We start from the raw sequence: 17,315 nt of genomic DNA on the forward strand, positions 1-17,315 counted from the left end.
GAGGCTGCATCTAAAAGTGAGCAAGGCCACAGCCATTCCACTATCACTAGCATGTACCCCATTCTCCTACTTAACATTCCTTTAAATTCTCTCACAATGCAGCCTAGTCACCCCAAGCAAACTGCTCTAGTATGGGCATATTACCCCACCCCACTGTTGCCTCCCTTCTTTGAGCATAAGACATATTGCAACAGCGTGCTTGGGCAAGGGAATCTTCACAGGTATCCATGGAAGGTGTCCATGGAAGGCCTACATATTTGGAAGGGGGGAGGGTTAATCCTTTTCTCCGCAGCTGCCATGCTTCCTGCAGCAGCTACTATGTGGGGGGGGGGGGGTGGCAGAGCCAAGTGAGGGAAGCCACAAGCCACATGCAAAGACAAGTGACGTTGGTATTCAACTAGCTGATACAGTAATAGCGTACTAACATTGATGAGACTAGAAGCGTAGCTATCAAACACCTGCTTGCTCTGCCATAAGCAAATCTTGCATTATGTCTCTAGGAGCCCATAATCTCTAGAGCAAGCCTAACATTATCTTGTTTCAAACCAGACTGAGTAGGAACTATCCTCTTTGGGCTGCTGGAACAAAAATGAGGCAACTCTAAGTAAACCACATTTGCAAAAGTTTTTGAACAGGCACAATCATTCCAAAATTTAGCAACATCACTAATGACAACCAACTGCTTTATTGAGATTAAAAAAACCAAATGGTGGCAGAAGACATCGCTTTAAGGGTTCTGAATACACACATTTAAGATTTGCTTGAATAATTAGATCATTAAGTTGAGCACTAATAAGAAAACTGCTTCTGAACATTGGTTTTAACATTATTTACAATATTCTTGCCTTGGTTTTATTATCTAAAATTATTACAAAAAGATCACAAGTTCATTATTTTACAGGTGGGTAAATACCTTTGTAGGCTACCCCTCTGAAACATATACAAACTAGAACAATTACATTATATAAGCTTCCAAGCCAGAGATTCCTTGCAGTCTAAAAAGTACAATGATAACCTAGTAGCATCCTGCAGCAACCAATGTATTTACATTCTGTGGGGGCAGGAAATTAACATTTACAGTAATTTCATTGTAAAAAGCTGCTATACAGTAGGAGTTATCAAGGAAATATTATCTGGAATTTGCATGTGTCAGTCTGTTCATTTCAAAGTTTAGCTAGAATTTATACTTCATTCAATGAGAGGTTCATTAATCCACATTCTAATCCTGTATTCACTCTCTTAAACAAGCAAAATGCCTACAGAACATGATTTGTACTAGAAATTAATAAGAGGGTGTACTTAAATTGAACAGGTATGAATTCTTATTTTAAAAACATCTGCATGAAAAAGGGGTACCCTGATTAAGAACATTGTTCTGTAAACTTCAGTCAGTGATTTAGGTTTTTCTTTTAACCAATTGAAGAATGATTCATCACCTACAGCTGTTTAGAAGGCTTGTTAATCTTTTTCTAAATATATACCTTAGGACACTAACCCCATCCCCAATTCCTTCAACACAAATTAATTGGCATTTTTATGAAACCATGATCTTGTTAATTTTCAGCACAGCTGCCATGAAATTAGAGCACATGTTTAAGCTGTAAAGCAGCAAGCATTGCCTTATAGGACAAAAGCCAAGATGAACAGGTACTTGAATTAAATCAGAAGGGAGGGAAGAATGAAAAGGGGTAGCAAAAAACTTGTCCTTCGATTTCCAGGCCAGTCTAGCTACAGTAGTACTGCATCCGGTCTGTTCTCCTCCTCTTCCGAGACTGAAATTCTTCAAAAAACTGCTGAATGTCTTCTCTCTTAACAACCTGGTGGCATGTAAAAGTTGGTGGAAGAAAATAATTGACACATTTTAAATGTAAGTTAAGGCCTGGATGAAAAGCATGGTGGTCGCTAATAGGGCAGAAATCAAGGCATTTTATTTGGGATGCTAAACAAGGTTTTGAAAGTCAAACTACTAAAGGTAATTTTGAGACATTACACTTTAAAATGAATTAGAGTCTGTTCTGAAAAATGGCTTAATTCCTCCTAAGGGCTCATGATAGCTAATACACAAATTCCTCTTACCTCCCATTAACATCCTTAAAACAATTCTATGAGGAAGATATGGCCCAAGGTCACCAGTGAGCTTTATGAGTGACCTGAGAAACTGAGGACCTAAGCCTAAAAGCCTTATTACCTTCCAATCCTGTTACAACCGAGTATGATTAATCTGTAAATCAACAAAAGAGAATCGCTATGGAGTTATATACTTACTGTTCCGTCATTCGCAAATCTTCTCAAATAGTCTGTCAGTTCTGTTTTCAAGTCATTGTATTCTGGATTTAAAAAAAATACTGTGTTACTGTAGTTATGAATTTACTTAATGGATTGTTTTTCTTCCATTTAGCTGACTAATTGCAACCAAATATGGTCCAAGACTCATACTGCTCCTCTACCTCCCTGCTCCTCTGGTCTGCTTTTTTGCTCAACATATCAACTTAGTTTAGCATGGATTTTCCATTCAAGGGAAGTAACAGTACCAATCTACTGAGCACTGGCCAGACTACACAGAGTACTGTGTTTTGTGCACCACAATTTAAGGAGGATATTGACAAGATGGAACACGTGCAGAGAAGGGCAAGCAAGATGATCAAGGGTCTGGAATACCAAGCCTTATGATGGAGCAAGTTTCCTTTCTCCTGCTGCAGAGGGTAGGATTTGAACCATGGATTCAAGTTAAAATAAAGAAGATTCCAACTCAACATCAGGAAGAACGTTCTGACGTTAAGAGCTGTTCAGCAGTGGAACAGACTACCTCAAAAAGTGGTGGATTCTCCTTCCTTAGAGGTTTTTAAGCAGAGGTTGGATGGTCGTCTGTCATGGATGCTTCAGCTGAGATTCCAGTATTGAATGAGGTTGGACTAGATGACCCTGGGGCTCCCTTCAACACTATGATTCTATGACCAGCAGTCTGAAACCAAGCTGCTGCATTCTGCACAACATTCTGCCTAAGCATTCCCCAACCTGGTGCCCTCCCACCAGCTGGGTAAAAAGTATAAAAGCTCCATCACTTACCACTGATTAGCTCCACCTGCTGGACTCTATTCATGCTGCTAAGTGTGTCCATTAGAGGATCTCTTCTGTCTGCTTCCTGGTCACTTGTCCCTTTATTCTCATAGGCTAAGACTGTATCACATTCCTCTGTTAGAAATGGGACTTCCAGGTCACAATACATTTTCTGAAAAACAAAAGTTTATTTTAAATACAGAACTGAATTGATCACCATGGCCTCTTCTCCCTCAACTGGCACCTCAGCGCACCCATTCTATGAATGGGATACATAGGAAGCGGGGCTCACTCTATCACCTCTGCTATGACAGTCCAGCTCCATTTGTTTTACTCTTCCCTTCCTGACCCGTTTATGCAAGCCACTCTGGGAGCCTCTGGTGTACAAATGCAATCTATCAATAATATACACTTAGTAAATTAGTTATGCTCAAACTTATTTGACTACCGCCTTAAATATTTCCAAATACCTCAAAGGAAGAGGTAACAATGTGCAGCTGGAGCCTGCAAATTTCAACGCAAGCCAACAAAAGGTGGAAGTGACAAATGGAGCCAGGCAAGGAAACCTAGGTAATGGGATACAAGGCCAGCAAACATATCTTTTGCAAAGCCAGCAAACATATCCAACACAGGATTAAGAATTAAAGGGCAAGAACAGCGGTAGAAGAGGAAAAGCAAAAATGGGACATTTCTCCTCTACTTCCTCTTCCCCAATGTATGCATAGAGCTTTGAAATTTGATGACTAGAAAAGAGACTCCAATTGTGAATCAAATGAATAGACAAATTACAAGCAAGCATCACTCTTTTTTGTAACCTGCCCAATAAAATTCATTATATTTTTTCAGACAAAAACAGGTTAAGTCTCGCAGGTTTACGCTTTCCCACTCCTTCCATTTTTATTCAGCCACTTGCAAGTTCATAGGTGAACTGCATTCTAGATAGTTCTAAAGCAAACATGAAAATTGGAGATTTTCAAAAATACATACCATACATTCTTTGCAGGTGCACAATTTGCTTCGCCAGTTGTGTGGCCAAAAGGTGGCCCTGTTCTTCTGTACATACTGCTTGGCTTTAAGTTCTTGGAATCTGCAGGTGGATTCTTCTTTCTTAACTGTCTGCTGCAAAATGAAAGGTCAGTTTCTCTTCCATGTCCATAGGTGGTGTTCATTCTAGCCTGTGCACTTCTTAGCTTTCTGCAAAGTTATTACAAAACTGCGATCTGGTAGCAGTAAGACGATAGTAATGCCATAACTAAAAAATGGAATATGCACATGAGGCTCAGACTTGACTTGAAGTCTAGGGAACCAGGAAAACAAGCAGAGTAGCAAATACCTCACCAAGCCTAACTCCATTTATTCCTCCTGAGGTTCCCAAAATACATTAGCCTTCACGTTCTTCCTAGACATTGTATTGAAAAAAACCTCATTTGGATAAATCCTGCAAAAAGAGGAGCTCACAGTTCTCGTTTTCTCAGCCAAAAAATGCACAAACACTGTAGCACCGGAAATAATCCTTCTAATACTTGCTTTCTGACTCTACAGGCACATTTGACATGAATCTTTCTGTTCATTTCAGACCCACTTGTGAAGGTATCCAACTATGTTCTACTCAGAAAAGACCCATTAAAATTAACAGATCCATGTTAGTTACTTCCATCAATTTCAGTGGGTCTACAAACACTGGATACAACATATAATTATTTTGAGTCTGGGGTTCCTGTTACATTGCCCAGTTGCACATGTAGCTACTGGTGTCAGGCAGTTCCCAGATGGCTTGGACACTAGGGTGCTCATACACACAAAACGGCGTGTTTGTCTGGCAGGTAATTAGCTGAATTACATGAATTTACATGCTTCACAAAGAGTTACATGCTCACGTAGTTTTGACACAAACTTTTCTCCTAAAAATTGCCTTTGTAAGGGTAAAACAGACCAATTTTTCAGAGCTGTAGGAAGACCTGTCCCTTAACAGAAAGTCAATGTGTGAAGCATTTTATTCCGTTTTTATTCTATTTTATATATTTTATCTTTGTAATAACCAGCTAGACAAAATAAATAAATAACAATTATTCTCTTGCTCTGAGCACAAACGAAAGAAAGATTTTGACCATAAACCACAAAAGAATAAATGCAAAGCTTACCTCAGAACACTCAGAGGCAGAGCTGGTGGATGGCTCATTATTGTGTGCTGCTTTTTCTTCTTCGGTCTTTATTTGATTATCTATACCATTTTCTTTTCTTTTTTCTTCAGTTTCTTCAACATTCAACACAACTTGATCTTCAGCTGCAGGAGTAACTTTGGTCACAGTGTGAACTGCAAAAGACAGACACCCACACCTAATATTGGCATGCCTGCGCTACAATATGTTATTTCATTCTCAAAAACCTGAAACGTTATTTCTGTCTCGGTAGTGGCATCCTCCCTGTGGAATACCCTCCCGTCAGATGTCAAGGAGATAAAGAACTATATAACTTTTAGAAGATTTCTGAAGGCAGCCCTGTATCTGGAAGTTTTTAATGTTTCATGCTTTATTATGTTTTATATATTATGTAAGCTGCCCAGAGTGGCTAGGGAAACCCAGTCAGATGGGCAGGGTATAAATAATAAAATTATTTATTTTTATTTTTATTAAATATCAAAATGGCTACCCACAACAAAAGGTCAGGTGATACAAATACACTATGCCTAACATTAAGAAATCTCAAAGCGCAAGAGGACAATTCAATCAGCCAAAATTAAGACTGCTGCAACCTAAACAAGTCGAAGTTGCGGTAATTTTAATGAAACTAAGATGGGTTAAATCCAAAAACTTGCATTAGCAAGGCTGAGCTGCTGCTCCAGGTTAAAAATATTAGCACAACAGCTGCCTTTATTCTTCTCACCTGCTATCTCTGAGGCATATGCCCACAGGAAAGGGCAACGATCCATGCAAGCCTGACACACCATTTCGTGAAAGTCCCCACTATCTGGAGGGATTGCACCAAGATGCTGGAGGTGGAAATGAGAACACACGGGAAACACAAACACAAATTATTCTTCAACAAAATGGGAAACCAGTGATCCTCAAGCACTGGAACACATCTTTTTTCTTCTTTACACTCTAAACTAGGTACGAACAGACCCCAGACTTATGGAATCTTTAGAAGTTGGTGTTTTATTAGAAATGAAGTTGGGTACAAAATAGTTCATAGGAGTGAACTGGTGGCATTCATCTGTCTCAGAAAAGAATGGAGGAGTGCGCTTCTGGGGGTGAAGTCAAACTGTTAGGAGAGTTGTAGCACTCCAAATTAAGTAACAGGGTGTCTCTGAGCACAGAGTGGCTGGGGAAACCCAGCCAGATGGGCAGGGGTATAAATAATAAATTATTATTATGTTATGTTCAGCTCAGGACTTTGTTTTAATACCAACTGAGTTCAGAGTCCTTTCACACAAAAATCCACTCCTAATTTTCCCCTGGGAGGGATGGGGGAGAAAGAAGAGTTTAGCTTAGAATCCAGAAATTCAGCAATCTAATTAGAAATTGAGAATAAAATATTCCTTCATATTTAATGTAGAGAGCACCCCTAATCTTACCTCTGCCCATGGCATACAGTGTGACCCAGGCATTTGTGTAAATGAAGGGTTAACTTTATTTTACAATCTTTCATCCTTACTAGAACATGTAATGCCTAAACTTCATCTAAACATTGCCTATTCCAATAAGGAGGAGATTTAACTATCCAACTGTAAACAGTTTTAAGTGTATAGGTTTGCAACATAAACTCAATTATTCCAGAGTATTGCTTGAGGGATCTATGCAATTATTTTGAATTAAGGAGGCTGAGGAAGCGAGCCCTGTCCAAGTTAGAAAATCTGGTCTGACAGGTTAAATTTATCACTTTAACATTTCCAACCCTTTCCATTTAATGAAGTGATTTTATTACATGGGCTTACCCTTCCATGAAACCAGTCTTCACAAACTATGCACTGGATCATTTCATCTGGAATCTAAAAATAGAGCCAAAATATTACAAAATTATCTTCGTCAGGCTACCTTTGAAGATGGTTCAACGAGTGCAAAATGGTGCTGTAATTTGCTTATTGAGAAGCTTGAGATAGCAATCTCCTCAATCACCTATATTAAAACATCTGCCCTGCCTGCAGATTCATTTCCATGGTTTTAACTTTTAAAGCCTTAAATTGTTAGGGTCCCAATTACCTTAGGGGACACTACCATCACTACATTTTCTAATACAGTGGTACCTCGGGTTACAGACGCTTCAGGTTACAGGCTCCACTAACCCAGAAATAGTACCTCAGTTTAAGAACTTTGCTTCAGGATGAGAACAGAAATCGCGCAGTGGCAGCACAGCGGCAGCAGAAGGCCCCATTAGCTAAAGTGGTATGTCAGGTTAAGAACAGTTTCAGGTTAAGAATGGAACTCCAGAACGAATTAAGTTCTTAACCCGAGGTACCACTGTAGTGAACTCCATAATTTAACTAAACACCGTGTGAGTAATACTTATTCTGTCTGTTTTCAATCTTCCAACATTTAGCTATAATGGATGGCTCCAAGTTCCAACATTATGAAAAGTCAATTTGGCACTGGGTAAGCCTAGAGCAGCATTTCCCAACCTTGGGCCTCCAGCTGTTTTTGGACTACAACTCCCATAATCCTCAGCTAGCAAGACCAGTGGTCAGGGATGATGGGAATTGTAGTTCGAAAACAGCTGGAGGCCCAAGGTTGGGAAACACTGGCCTAGAGAACACGATGAAATTCCCTGCATAAAAAATACCCTGATGTTGCCAGTTTGTGCAATTTCTTGCGTCATGGCACATGATCAGTAGCACTGTACATATTGCGGAGCTTTATTTTCCACCAACTACCTCTGACAAACATCTCTTTTTGCTTATTTTAAAACATAGTAAAGTTACTAAAACTTACTAGAACTGCACGCATATAAAAATATTTGCATGTACAAGACGTCAGCATCTTACCTCATCATCAGGATCTGGGTAAGGTCTTTTACAAACACAATATAATCCAAAGAAGTTATCGTTATATTTATTTGCTGGATTCACCATTGCCTTCTCCTAGAAATAAGTTAGGACATATGTCTTAAACAAAATACAAGAGGAAAACAAATACTCTAGAAATAAAAACCGTTAAATCATGGTGTGTATCTTACTTTTAGCCATCCCAGAAAGCTAAACTTTGCTATTATGTCCAGGCATATTAAATGCATATCACATGTCCCTTATTGAATCTCACTTCAAGCCTGAAAAATTTATATACTCTATAAACCTTTGAGATTTTGGAAGGGAAAGAAATTGAGGTAATCAGAAGAGAAAGAGGATGAACTGTTTTTTTCCTTGAAGGCAGAGTCAAATAAAAGAAAAAGAATAGAGTTCCCTCAACTGAAGTTAATGGAGACTCAATGTGCCCATCTGACTCAGATGCCATCTCTGGATTGCAAGCTGTGTCCTACATTAAAAAGCACACTCATATTTCTCCAAGTACTTGAGTCCAGCAGGTTAATAAAAAGCACATTAATATCATGTTTACAGACAACAGTGTACACACTAGGGATGGGCGATATTTGATTTTTAACATCACAATATATCATCAGCTAAATATCACTGTATCTCGATATATCCTAACATATATTGGCGATGGTGGAGGACCTTGTTGGAAAATGGTTCCGCCCAACCTCCCTGCAGCAGCGGAGGCTGCGCCACGCTTCCCCACAGCAGCCAAGGGCCTTGACGAGACTCCCTGCTGCGATGGAGGGCCTTAAAATGTAAAGAAGTAGTAGTTTTAATAAAAACATTAAATACACTTCCATATAATTTTCAACTAATTCAAGTGATTTACTACTCAGGTTGAATCTGCTTCCCCACTCAGAGGTCTAAGTGGAATCTATGCATGTGTAAGCCCCACAGAGTTCAACTGAACTTACTTCTACTTTCCTGGGAGTAAGCCTCACTGAATTCAGTAGGGCTTACTTGTGAGTAGACACACATGAGCTTGCACTAGTTACTGAAAAACACCCTCCCAATCATTCTCCCATTTCAGCACAAGGCAGCCAGCTAAATCTTCTCCCCTCCATCCCCACCCCCCACACAGAAGGAAATCCTCAAAAGCTCTCATCCCACCAATCTCTTTTTATCAATGGGAGGGAGGGCAAGCAAGCAAAAAGACAGTTTCCTTTAAATAAAAAAAACCCCTTCCTTTTTGATATGGAGGAAAGTTATTTAAGGGGGAATCAACAACATAAACACCACCAAAAAATAAAAATGAAAACTCTTCCGGGGGGGGGGGGGAGTGTGAGGAAAGAAAGATGTGCTTTCTAGTTTTGTTTACTTTCTTTTGTTTATTTTGCAGCTGGATCTTTGATTGCTGGATCTTCATTGTCTAGCCATAGGTGGTCCCTCCTAGATTGTTAGCAGGCTCTGCATAATTAGCTGAGCCCTAAGTGGAAAGACCCGGGTGGAGCTGTGGGTTAAACCACTGTGCCACATGGGCTTGCCGATTGAAATGTCAGCAGTTCGAATCCCCGGGACGGGGTGAGCTCCCATTGTTCAGTCCCAGCTCCTGCCAACCTAGCAATTCGAAAGCACGCAGTACAAGGATAAATAGGTACCGCTCTTGCGGGAAGGTAAATGGTGTTTCCGTGCACTGCTCTGGTTTCGCCAGAAGCGGCTTAGTCATGCTGGCCACATGACCCAGAAAAACTGTCTGTGGAAGCGGACAAACGCTGGCTCCTTCGGCCTGTAAAGCGAGATGAGCACCGCAACCCCAGAGTTGTTCGCAACTAAACTTAATTGTCAGAGGTCCCTTTACCTTTAAGTGGAAAGATACCTGTGAAGATGAAAGAGTTTGCTGGTTTGTGTGAGGGCTTATCATCATTCAGGAGGGAGAAGGGAGAGAGCAAACAAAGCTGAAGAGTTGGTGCCAGCAAATTATCTGCAAAGTATCTGTAAAGTATCTGTTCAGCTGAGCTACCCCCTGGGAAGCTGTTATGTCTCCACCTTTTGTTCACCAGTATATTGCCTTGTTGAAACACATATCACAATGTTATTTCAATACACTGTATTCAAGAATATGGCGATTTATAGCACAGCCCTAGTACACACCATTTTTATAAGCCAGCAAATGAAATCTGCATTTCCATGCAGAGTCAATCCAGATGTGAAGGGGCATCTGGATGTGGGTCCACATCTGCAATGAACTGACCCATGAAGGTCACTAGACACTAAATAAAGCTAGCCTGGGCCAACAGCTATTAAGAACTTTGCAAATTTCATTTCAATCTCACTTTTGAAATGCATGTTTGTGAGAGGGAGGAGAAAAGAAATTACAAGTAAAAGTTCTCACACTAAAGAAACAAGAGTTTAGCTACAATTACACTCCAAAAAGGAAACAGAATTATACTTACTGGAAATAGTTTGCATTGCAAATTTTTGAATTTGCTGTTTCCACAATCACAGCGGAAGTTTCTAAGAGGAAAAAAAGAGCCAGAGTTCTGACAGGGCTTTTTTAAGTTTTAGGAACATCAGTTATATCTCAGGAAAGTTAACTGTATTAATAAATGGATGAAAAATCAGTACTTCTGACCAGGATCATTCAACCACACCCAAAAAGGTTTTTATCAAAGCAGACATTTGATTTAAAAACTTGATGATTATTATACTATCATGAACAAGAACATGTCATTTTGGTGAGCCCATAGCACTACTTATTTTGGTTGTCTCATTGGAGGCTAAGAAACAAACAGCTGCAGCCAAAGGTTTTTCTTTTAAACCTAACATATCCAATAGTTTTCTATGTTTGCTAAACCTCAGTAACATTTTTCTCGCAGTTACAATCCTGAGCTTCAAAGCATTCTTGTATACACTGGCAGAGGAAGAGGAGTGTGGGGGAGCGCACTGCCTCCAGCAGCACGATCTCGATGGGGTGCCATCGCAGCTGCCCCCCCACCCGTGCTGGGCACCATGCCCCCACAGGTGGCATGACACGCCCCCCAGGACACGCCCCAGCCATGCCCCCACCTGCTCTCCGCCACTGATTGTATAAAAGAGTTACAGTGGCAACAAAATGGCAATTCTAGTTTAATAATAATAATAAATTTTATTTATACCCTGCCCTCCCCAGCCAAGACCGGGCTCAGGGCGGCTAACAACCAATAATAAAAACAAGTTGATTGAAATACAACTTAAAAACAAGATTAAAATAATTAAAACATTAAAATGCAGTCTGCATTTAGTTTAGCTGCATTAATGTTGTACAGTAGAGGAAACAAATTTGATTTTCGGTATTACTATTGCTGGCAACCCTGAGATCACTGGATGGAATAACTGATTTTAGAAGGTTTTAACTGTAACTGGTTTTTTAAAAAATTAAACTGATTTATAATGTTCTGGTTTTTAAAACTGTAGATCTGTTTGTCACCCTGGGCTCCTTCAGGGTGTGGGATATAAATTCAATCAATCAATCAATGTTACCTTTTTGTATACAGCTCAAATAACTTGTGGGTGCCGTGACATTCATAACTGCATGCTAGACAGATCCCTGCTGGTTCTTCTCCTGGTGGCGTGCACGTACTGCAGGCATACAAGGCTTGCCTCTTTACAGCTCCCTGGAAAAGAGACAGCAGCATAAAAATGGAGATGTTAGGGAATGCCAGTCCGGGAATTTGAAGTTGAGCAAAACTGAATTCTGTGTACAGAAACCAAATCCAGCTTTCATTTTCAAAGGAGATTCCATAATGGCTCCCATGTTCTCAAGCAGCTGTATCCTACAACTTAGGACTGATTATTCCAGATTCAGCCAACAATATGTGTCCACATTAGAAATTTCACTTAGGCAGCTAAAATAACTGGCAGCCAGAAAATGCTGTATACTCCATGCCAAGTTTGTTTCTGAAAAGGGAACAAAAGGACCAGGGTGTTACATGGTGTTGTATAAGTGCACTGCAGTATAAATAAGCTTCCAAATAATCCCATATTTTCATTATCTAGATAACAAGCTACTGATGGGAGGGGGAAGTCAGACAAAATAAGAGGAAAGGGACAAAATTGCCCTTGCCTAAGCAACAGTAGGAGGCAACCATCATTCACTGCTGTTTTACACAATTCTTCCTTGTTTCACAGGCAATGTATAAGCAGTGTATTTTGATATTTCAGGGTTTTCTTCCCTAATGAACAAGGTATATAAAGAGTACCATGTACAGATGAGGATCGCTGTCCAGTGTATTTCTGTACCCCTTGTTGTTGTTGTTTAGTCTTTTAGTTGTGTCCGACTCTTCATGACCCCATGGACCAGAGCACGCCAGGCATGAACCTTAGTCTAAATCGTAGTCTATGAACCTTAGTCTAAAGCTATCCCAGTTTATTTTCAAACATACCAAGACACCCACACACCCTCCTCCTTGCTTCAGCTATTGCAAGACGGCTTGAGGTTACTGCAAGATACTACCAAGATATGTGACGCCTAACTTTTTTCCAGGAGCATGCCAATATGAGGAAAAACAAGAGATGCAGCCAGATGATCAACAAGCTTCAGAATGATCATCACTGGCCAGAATACACTCCTGGAGCAGTGAGAACGGAGTTACGTCAAAATTGTAGCAAAAAGGGAGCAGGCAAAAGGGGGCATTTGTGCGCGCAACCCTAGAGTCGGTCACGACTGGCCCTGTCGGGCAGGGGTACCTTTACCTTTATTGTAATCTTTTAGAAGACATTAGTAAGATTCCAGTGACCGTTCCATGCCCTTCATTTCGTTTAACCACACTAAAGTCTGATCACCATGGGACCACAAGAACAAACCAAAGTATGGAGAAAAGATCCCCCGCAATTGGTTGCCCTGCAAGAAACTATTGCTCTGCAAGACCTTTTTTCGGGTGTAAAAGCCTAGCTACCTTTTCCATATACGCTCTTTGACTTTATAATCCAAGCACATCTGTTAACAGAGTCCTATCCCACCCACCTTTCCAAACAGGGTTTTAAAAAGAACAAGCAAAACTAACAAAAGCACGAGGTCAGCTGAAGAGAAAAACACCAAGACGTTCGGCCGCTGCTGAATGGAGCTCGGCCGCCGCGTTGCCATCTTGTTGACCACTGCGGATGCGTTTCTACGGATGGTTTTTTAAAAATTGCATTATAGGGTTTACGTTGCACTCGCGAGGCTCTTGTTTATTGTTTGTCAGCCACTTTGGGATTCATTTGAGCGGAAAGTCCATGAATCTTTAGTAGGCTGAGCAGAGTAGCTGGGAAAACCCAGCCAGATGGGCGGAGTATAAACAATAAAATAAATAATAATAATAATAATATGATGATGATGATGGAACGGGTTTACTTCAAATAATGACTAACGAAATAAAGAGGAGCGGGCATTCCTCTTTCCTTCTGCCCCCGCTTCCCCTCGCCCCCCAACCACCTCAGCCGCCCCTCCTCCCCCCAGCCCCTCAGGGGCCGCAAAGGGAAGCCCCACCTGGCGGGGCCCCGCCCCTCTCTCCTCGCCCCCGCGGGGCTCACCTGAGAGTAGCTGCAGCGCTCGTGGTCGCTCCCGCCCAGCACGGCGCGCGCCTCCTTCTCGAGCTCCTCGCTCTCGGCCAGCACCTCGGCTAGCGACACCACGGGCTCCTCCGCGCTCCTCTCGCCTTCTTCGCCCTCGTCGCCAGGTAGGCCGGCGCCAGACGCCGCCGCCTCTTTCTCCATCCTCAACTAACGCACGCAGCTCCCTTTCCCTCCCTGGTCGGTGAAGGGGAGGAGGAGGGGGAGGAAAAGGCGGGAAAACGCCAAACCGCCACCAGAGAGCGCCCGGCGCACGCCGGAAGCGGAAAGCGAGGGGTCCGCTGTCCTGCGCCGCCGCCACCCAGACGCTACGAGATAAAAGGCGCTCGGTGGGGAGGAGCAGGAAGGAGAAGTAGGGCGTGGGGGGGGAGGGAGGTTCACGCGACGCCAACGAGGCCCACGTGAGCTCCAGAAGCCAATCACAAAAGGGGGAGGAGACGAAGGCGGGAGGAGAAGACAATGAAACGGGCTCGTAAGCCGTTGAGTGAGGCGCGTGCGCCGGGTAGGCGGGGCCAGAGTGGCGGTTGGAAAAGCCGCCGCCTCAGTTAGGGATTGGCTGCCTGTTTCCAGGGCGGGGGAAAGGCAGAGGGGAAGCGGAGGATGGAGTTGCGGGCGGAATTGACGGGCCGCGACGGGCTGAAGCGGCCGCTGAGGGTCCGTTGCGAGCCGCCGGGAGAGCTGCAGGGCCTGCTCAGCGGCCTAGCTCAGCTGCGGGAACAGGTCTCCACGCTGCTTGGTCCCCTGGTGCAGCAGGAGAGCGGCGCCGGCGACCGAGCCGGGCCTGGAGGTGAGGAGGCCCCGGACTCGGCCACGAGTTCCCGCCTCGCCCGAGAGGAGAGGAAAGAGGCCTCGTCCTGCTTCCTAGCAACCAAGTGCCCCTTTGGATACTTGGAACTCAGCAGCAGGTGGAGCCTCCTCAGATGCCACAACAAAGCCTTTCGGTTCTTACTTTGGCTATTTTGAATTTGCTGACATGTCTGTATGCTTGTATTTGTATATTTGTCCTCTGTTTTGAATGTCCGGGCACAGCCCGTTGTGGGAAAGAGGCATATAAATAAAATCAGTGAAAGGGCAATGGGTCACTCGGTTGGTTGGAGCGTGGTGCTGATAACGCCAAGGTTGCAGGTTCAGGGCCTGTAATGGGACAGCTGCATATTCCTGCGTTGCAGGGGGTTGGACGAGATGATCCTCAGGGTCCCTTCCAATTCTACAATTCTATGACTTTGTGAAATCAAAAGAATAAAAATGTAGAATAGGCATAATTAGCTAATGTACATTGATTTCGCTGGGTTTACCCTGAGCTTTAACTTCAACACCATTTGAGAATTCCAATAGAGTCTACAGTGGTACCTCGGGTTAAGTACTTAATTCATTCTGGAGGTCTGTTCTTAACCTGAAACTGTTCTTAACCTGAAGCACCACTTTAGCTAATGGGGCCTCCCACTGTCGCCGCACGATTTCTGTTCTCATCCTGAAGCAAAGTTCTTAACCCGAGGTACTATTTCTGGGTTAGCGGAGTCTATAACCTGAAACGTATGTAACCTGAAGCGTATGTAACCCGAGGTACCACTGTATACCACTTTATTATCAACATGTAATTCTGCATGTGCAGACCAGGTCTATGCTAATATACCTCTTGTGTGATCTGGTGAGGACCTAAAGCCCTAAAGCTTTGGACTACAGTTACCATAGTCTCCAAAAACTCTTATCAGTGGGGTTGATCAGAGTTGTATCAGAGTTGTTGAGAGTTGATCAGAGTTGTTGAGAGCCAGTGTGGTGTAGTGGTTAAGAGCAGTAGTCTCGTAATCTGGGGAACCGGGTTCGCGTCTCCGCTCCTCCACATGCAGCTGCTGGGTGACCTTGGGCCAGTCACACTTCTCTGAAGTCTCTCAGCCCCACTCACCTCACAGAGTGTTTGTTGTGGGGGAGGAAGGGAACGGAGAATGTTAGCCGCTTTGAGACGCCTTAAAGGGAGTGAAAGGTGGGATATCAAATCCAAACTCCTCCTCTTCTTCTTCTTGTAGTCCAATATCTGGTAGGCCACACAAGTTTCCTATCCATTGTGTACGAACACTTTGCATATACATTCCTAACTCTTGAACATGCCTCTTGCAAAAGTATACTCAACTGCTAGTATCTCTTGACTTATTATACCCAGTTCAAGCAACACCAAAATAAAATAAAAAATCTAAAATTTGAAAATCATAGAACTGTAGAGTTGCATGGGGCTACAAAGCTCATCTAGTCCAGCCCCCTGCAATTCAGGAATCTTACACCCAATGTGGGGCTCAAACCCACAACCATGGGACTAAGTCTCATGCTCTACCAACTGAGCTACCCAGCCTCATAAAATGTTAGTTAAACTCAGCAAATGGAATGAGAAGTTAAGTGTAGGCATTCATAGGGAACTAGTTTAGCTATCTTAGCAGATTTCATATGAAATGTTTTTCTTTTAGGTGGTGATGATGATGAACAGGATGATGATGATGATGATGAAGAAGAAAATCATGTCATTGCCAAAGCATGTGCTGACGGACCACCATTAAAAAGGATAAAAACACAGTCCTGATGAAAACTACAAACATTTTTCTACTGAATTTGAGTTTAATCATATACCCACTTTCCCTCTGGAAAAATTCTGGGATGTTTTGTTAAAACACAGTCCTGATGAAAACTGCAGGTTTTTTTCTACAGAATTTGAGTTTTGTTTTATGGACACTTTCCTCCCGAGGAAACTTCTGGGCTACTTTTTAAACTAGAAATGCACTGTCCTTTTTATTATTTACCGTTACCACAAATCAAAAGGGAAGCTTATTTGTGGAGTATTATGTGAAATACTGAAGCAACCAAGTAAAAGACCATGTATATAAGAAAGAATTATCTCCCTTCTCTGAGGGGAAAGGGCCTGTAGTGGTATTGAAATAAATTAGAAAGAGTTGTTTATTTTCATTACTATCTTCATAAATAAACTGGGAGTAGAAAGTAAGGAAGTAATAGAGGGGAAAGATTGTTAAAAGAGAAAGAAGTCAATGTAAAAAGAGCAGGCAGGAGGAATGGAAGTAATGACACTTCGGAGCAGGAAGAGGAAATAAGGTATGAACATGAAAGAAGAACGGGAGAAAAAATTATGAGAAAAAAATACTTTGCGATATATGGGGTGGGAAGGGGGGAAATAGAAAAGAGCCTCTTCTATTTTAAGTCACTTAGAGCAAATTCTTCCTGAAATGGGGAAGCTGAATCACAGTATCTCCAGTAGCTGCACTTAGCTTGAGAAAAGTTGAACTATAGAATTCATTTCCAGTAGGAAACTGCTGTAGCAAAGAATCTAGCAATTTCCCAAGATGGATTAGATACCAATAGAAAATGGTGTCCACAATTGCCAGCTGATTGTGCTAAACTGCCTGCATATCCTAATCCTCTCATTGAAGTGATAAAAAAAATTAAAACTTAACAATTCTAGTAACGACAAAAGTGATGCCAACTAAGATCGATCTCTGAAGGCTTTCTGAAAGAATAAAGTATTCAGTGGAGGCTGAAAAGACAAGCAAGATGGTACATGTGTAACAGTCAACAGGCTTATATGACTGGTTCTGTCCCTGCACCTCCATTTTGGCAGCTTTGTTTAGGAAAGTTTTTAATGTTTGATGTTTTATCGTGTTTGCTGGGAGCTGCTCAGAGTGGCCGGGGAAGCCTAGCCATATGG

The 17,315-nt window shown here is 42.2% G+C and overlaps 2 protein-coding genes across 4 annotated transcripts; one reads left to right on the forward strand and one right to left on the reverse strand.

Moving 5' to 3' along the window:
• Positions 1 to 666: 666 nt before the first annotated feature.
• Positions 667 to 13,963, reverse strand: UBR7 (ubiquitin protein ligase E3 component n-recognin 7). Of its 3 annotated transcripts, none has more exons than XM_080990642.1 (11): positions 13,574 to 13,963; positions 11,543 to 11,676; positions 10,477 to 10,537; positions 8,036 to 8,131; positions 6,992 to 7,045; positions 5,941 to 6,046; positions 5,199 to 5,371; positions 4,045 to 4,173; positions 3,067 to 3,229; positions 2,266 to 2,327; positions 667 to 1,817 (listed from the first exon to the last, which is right to left on the reverse strand). In XM_080990642.1, exons 1-11 carry the CDS (start codon positions 13,754 to 13,756, stop codon positions 1,725 to 1,727), a joined length of 1,254 nt encoding a protein of 417 aa, XP_080846768.1. In that variant the 5' UTR covers positions 13,757 to 13,963; the 3' UTR covers positions 667 to 1,724. The 3 variants fall into 3 exon arrangements, with proteins under 3 accessions (XP_080846768.1, XP_080846769.1, XP_080846767.1); XM_080990643.1 differs by having other exon boundaries at positions 4,045 to 4,176; positions 5,199 to 5,341; positions 13,574 to 13,962; XM_080990641.1 differs by having other exon boundaries at positions 4,045 to 4,176; positions 13,574 to 13,959.
• A 157-nt stretch (positions 13,964 to 14,120) lies between these two features.
• Positions 14,121 to 16,561, forward strand: GON7 (GON7 subunit of KEOPS complex). Its single transcript, XM_080993347.1, has 2 exons — positions 14,121 to 14,399; positions 16,069 to 16,561. Exons 1-2 carry the CDS (start codon positions 14,213 to 14,215, stop codon positions 16,179 to 16,181), a joined length of 300 nt encoding a protein of 99 aa, XP_080849473.1. The 5' UTR covers positions 14,121 to 14,212; the 3' UTR covers positions 16,182 to 16,561.
• Positions 16,562 to 17,315: the final 754 nt, after the last annotated feature.

Source organism: Podarcis pityusensis (assembly GCF_964106645.2).
Source record: "Podarcis pityusensis genome assembly, chromosome: 1".
NCBI lineage: Eukaryota > Metazoa > Chordata > Lepidosauria > Squamata > Lacertidae > Podarcis > Podarcis pityusensis.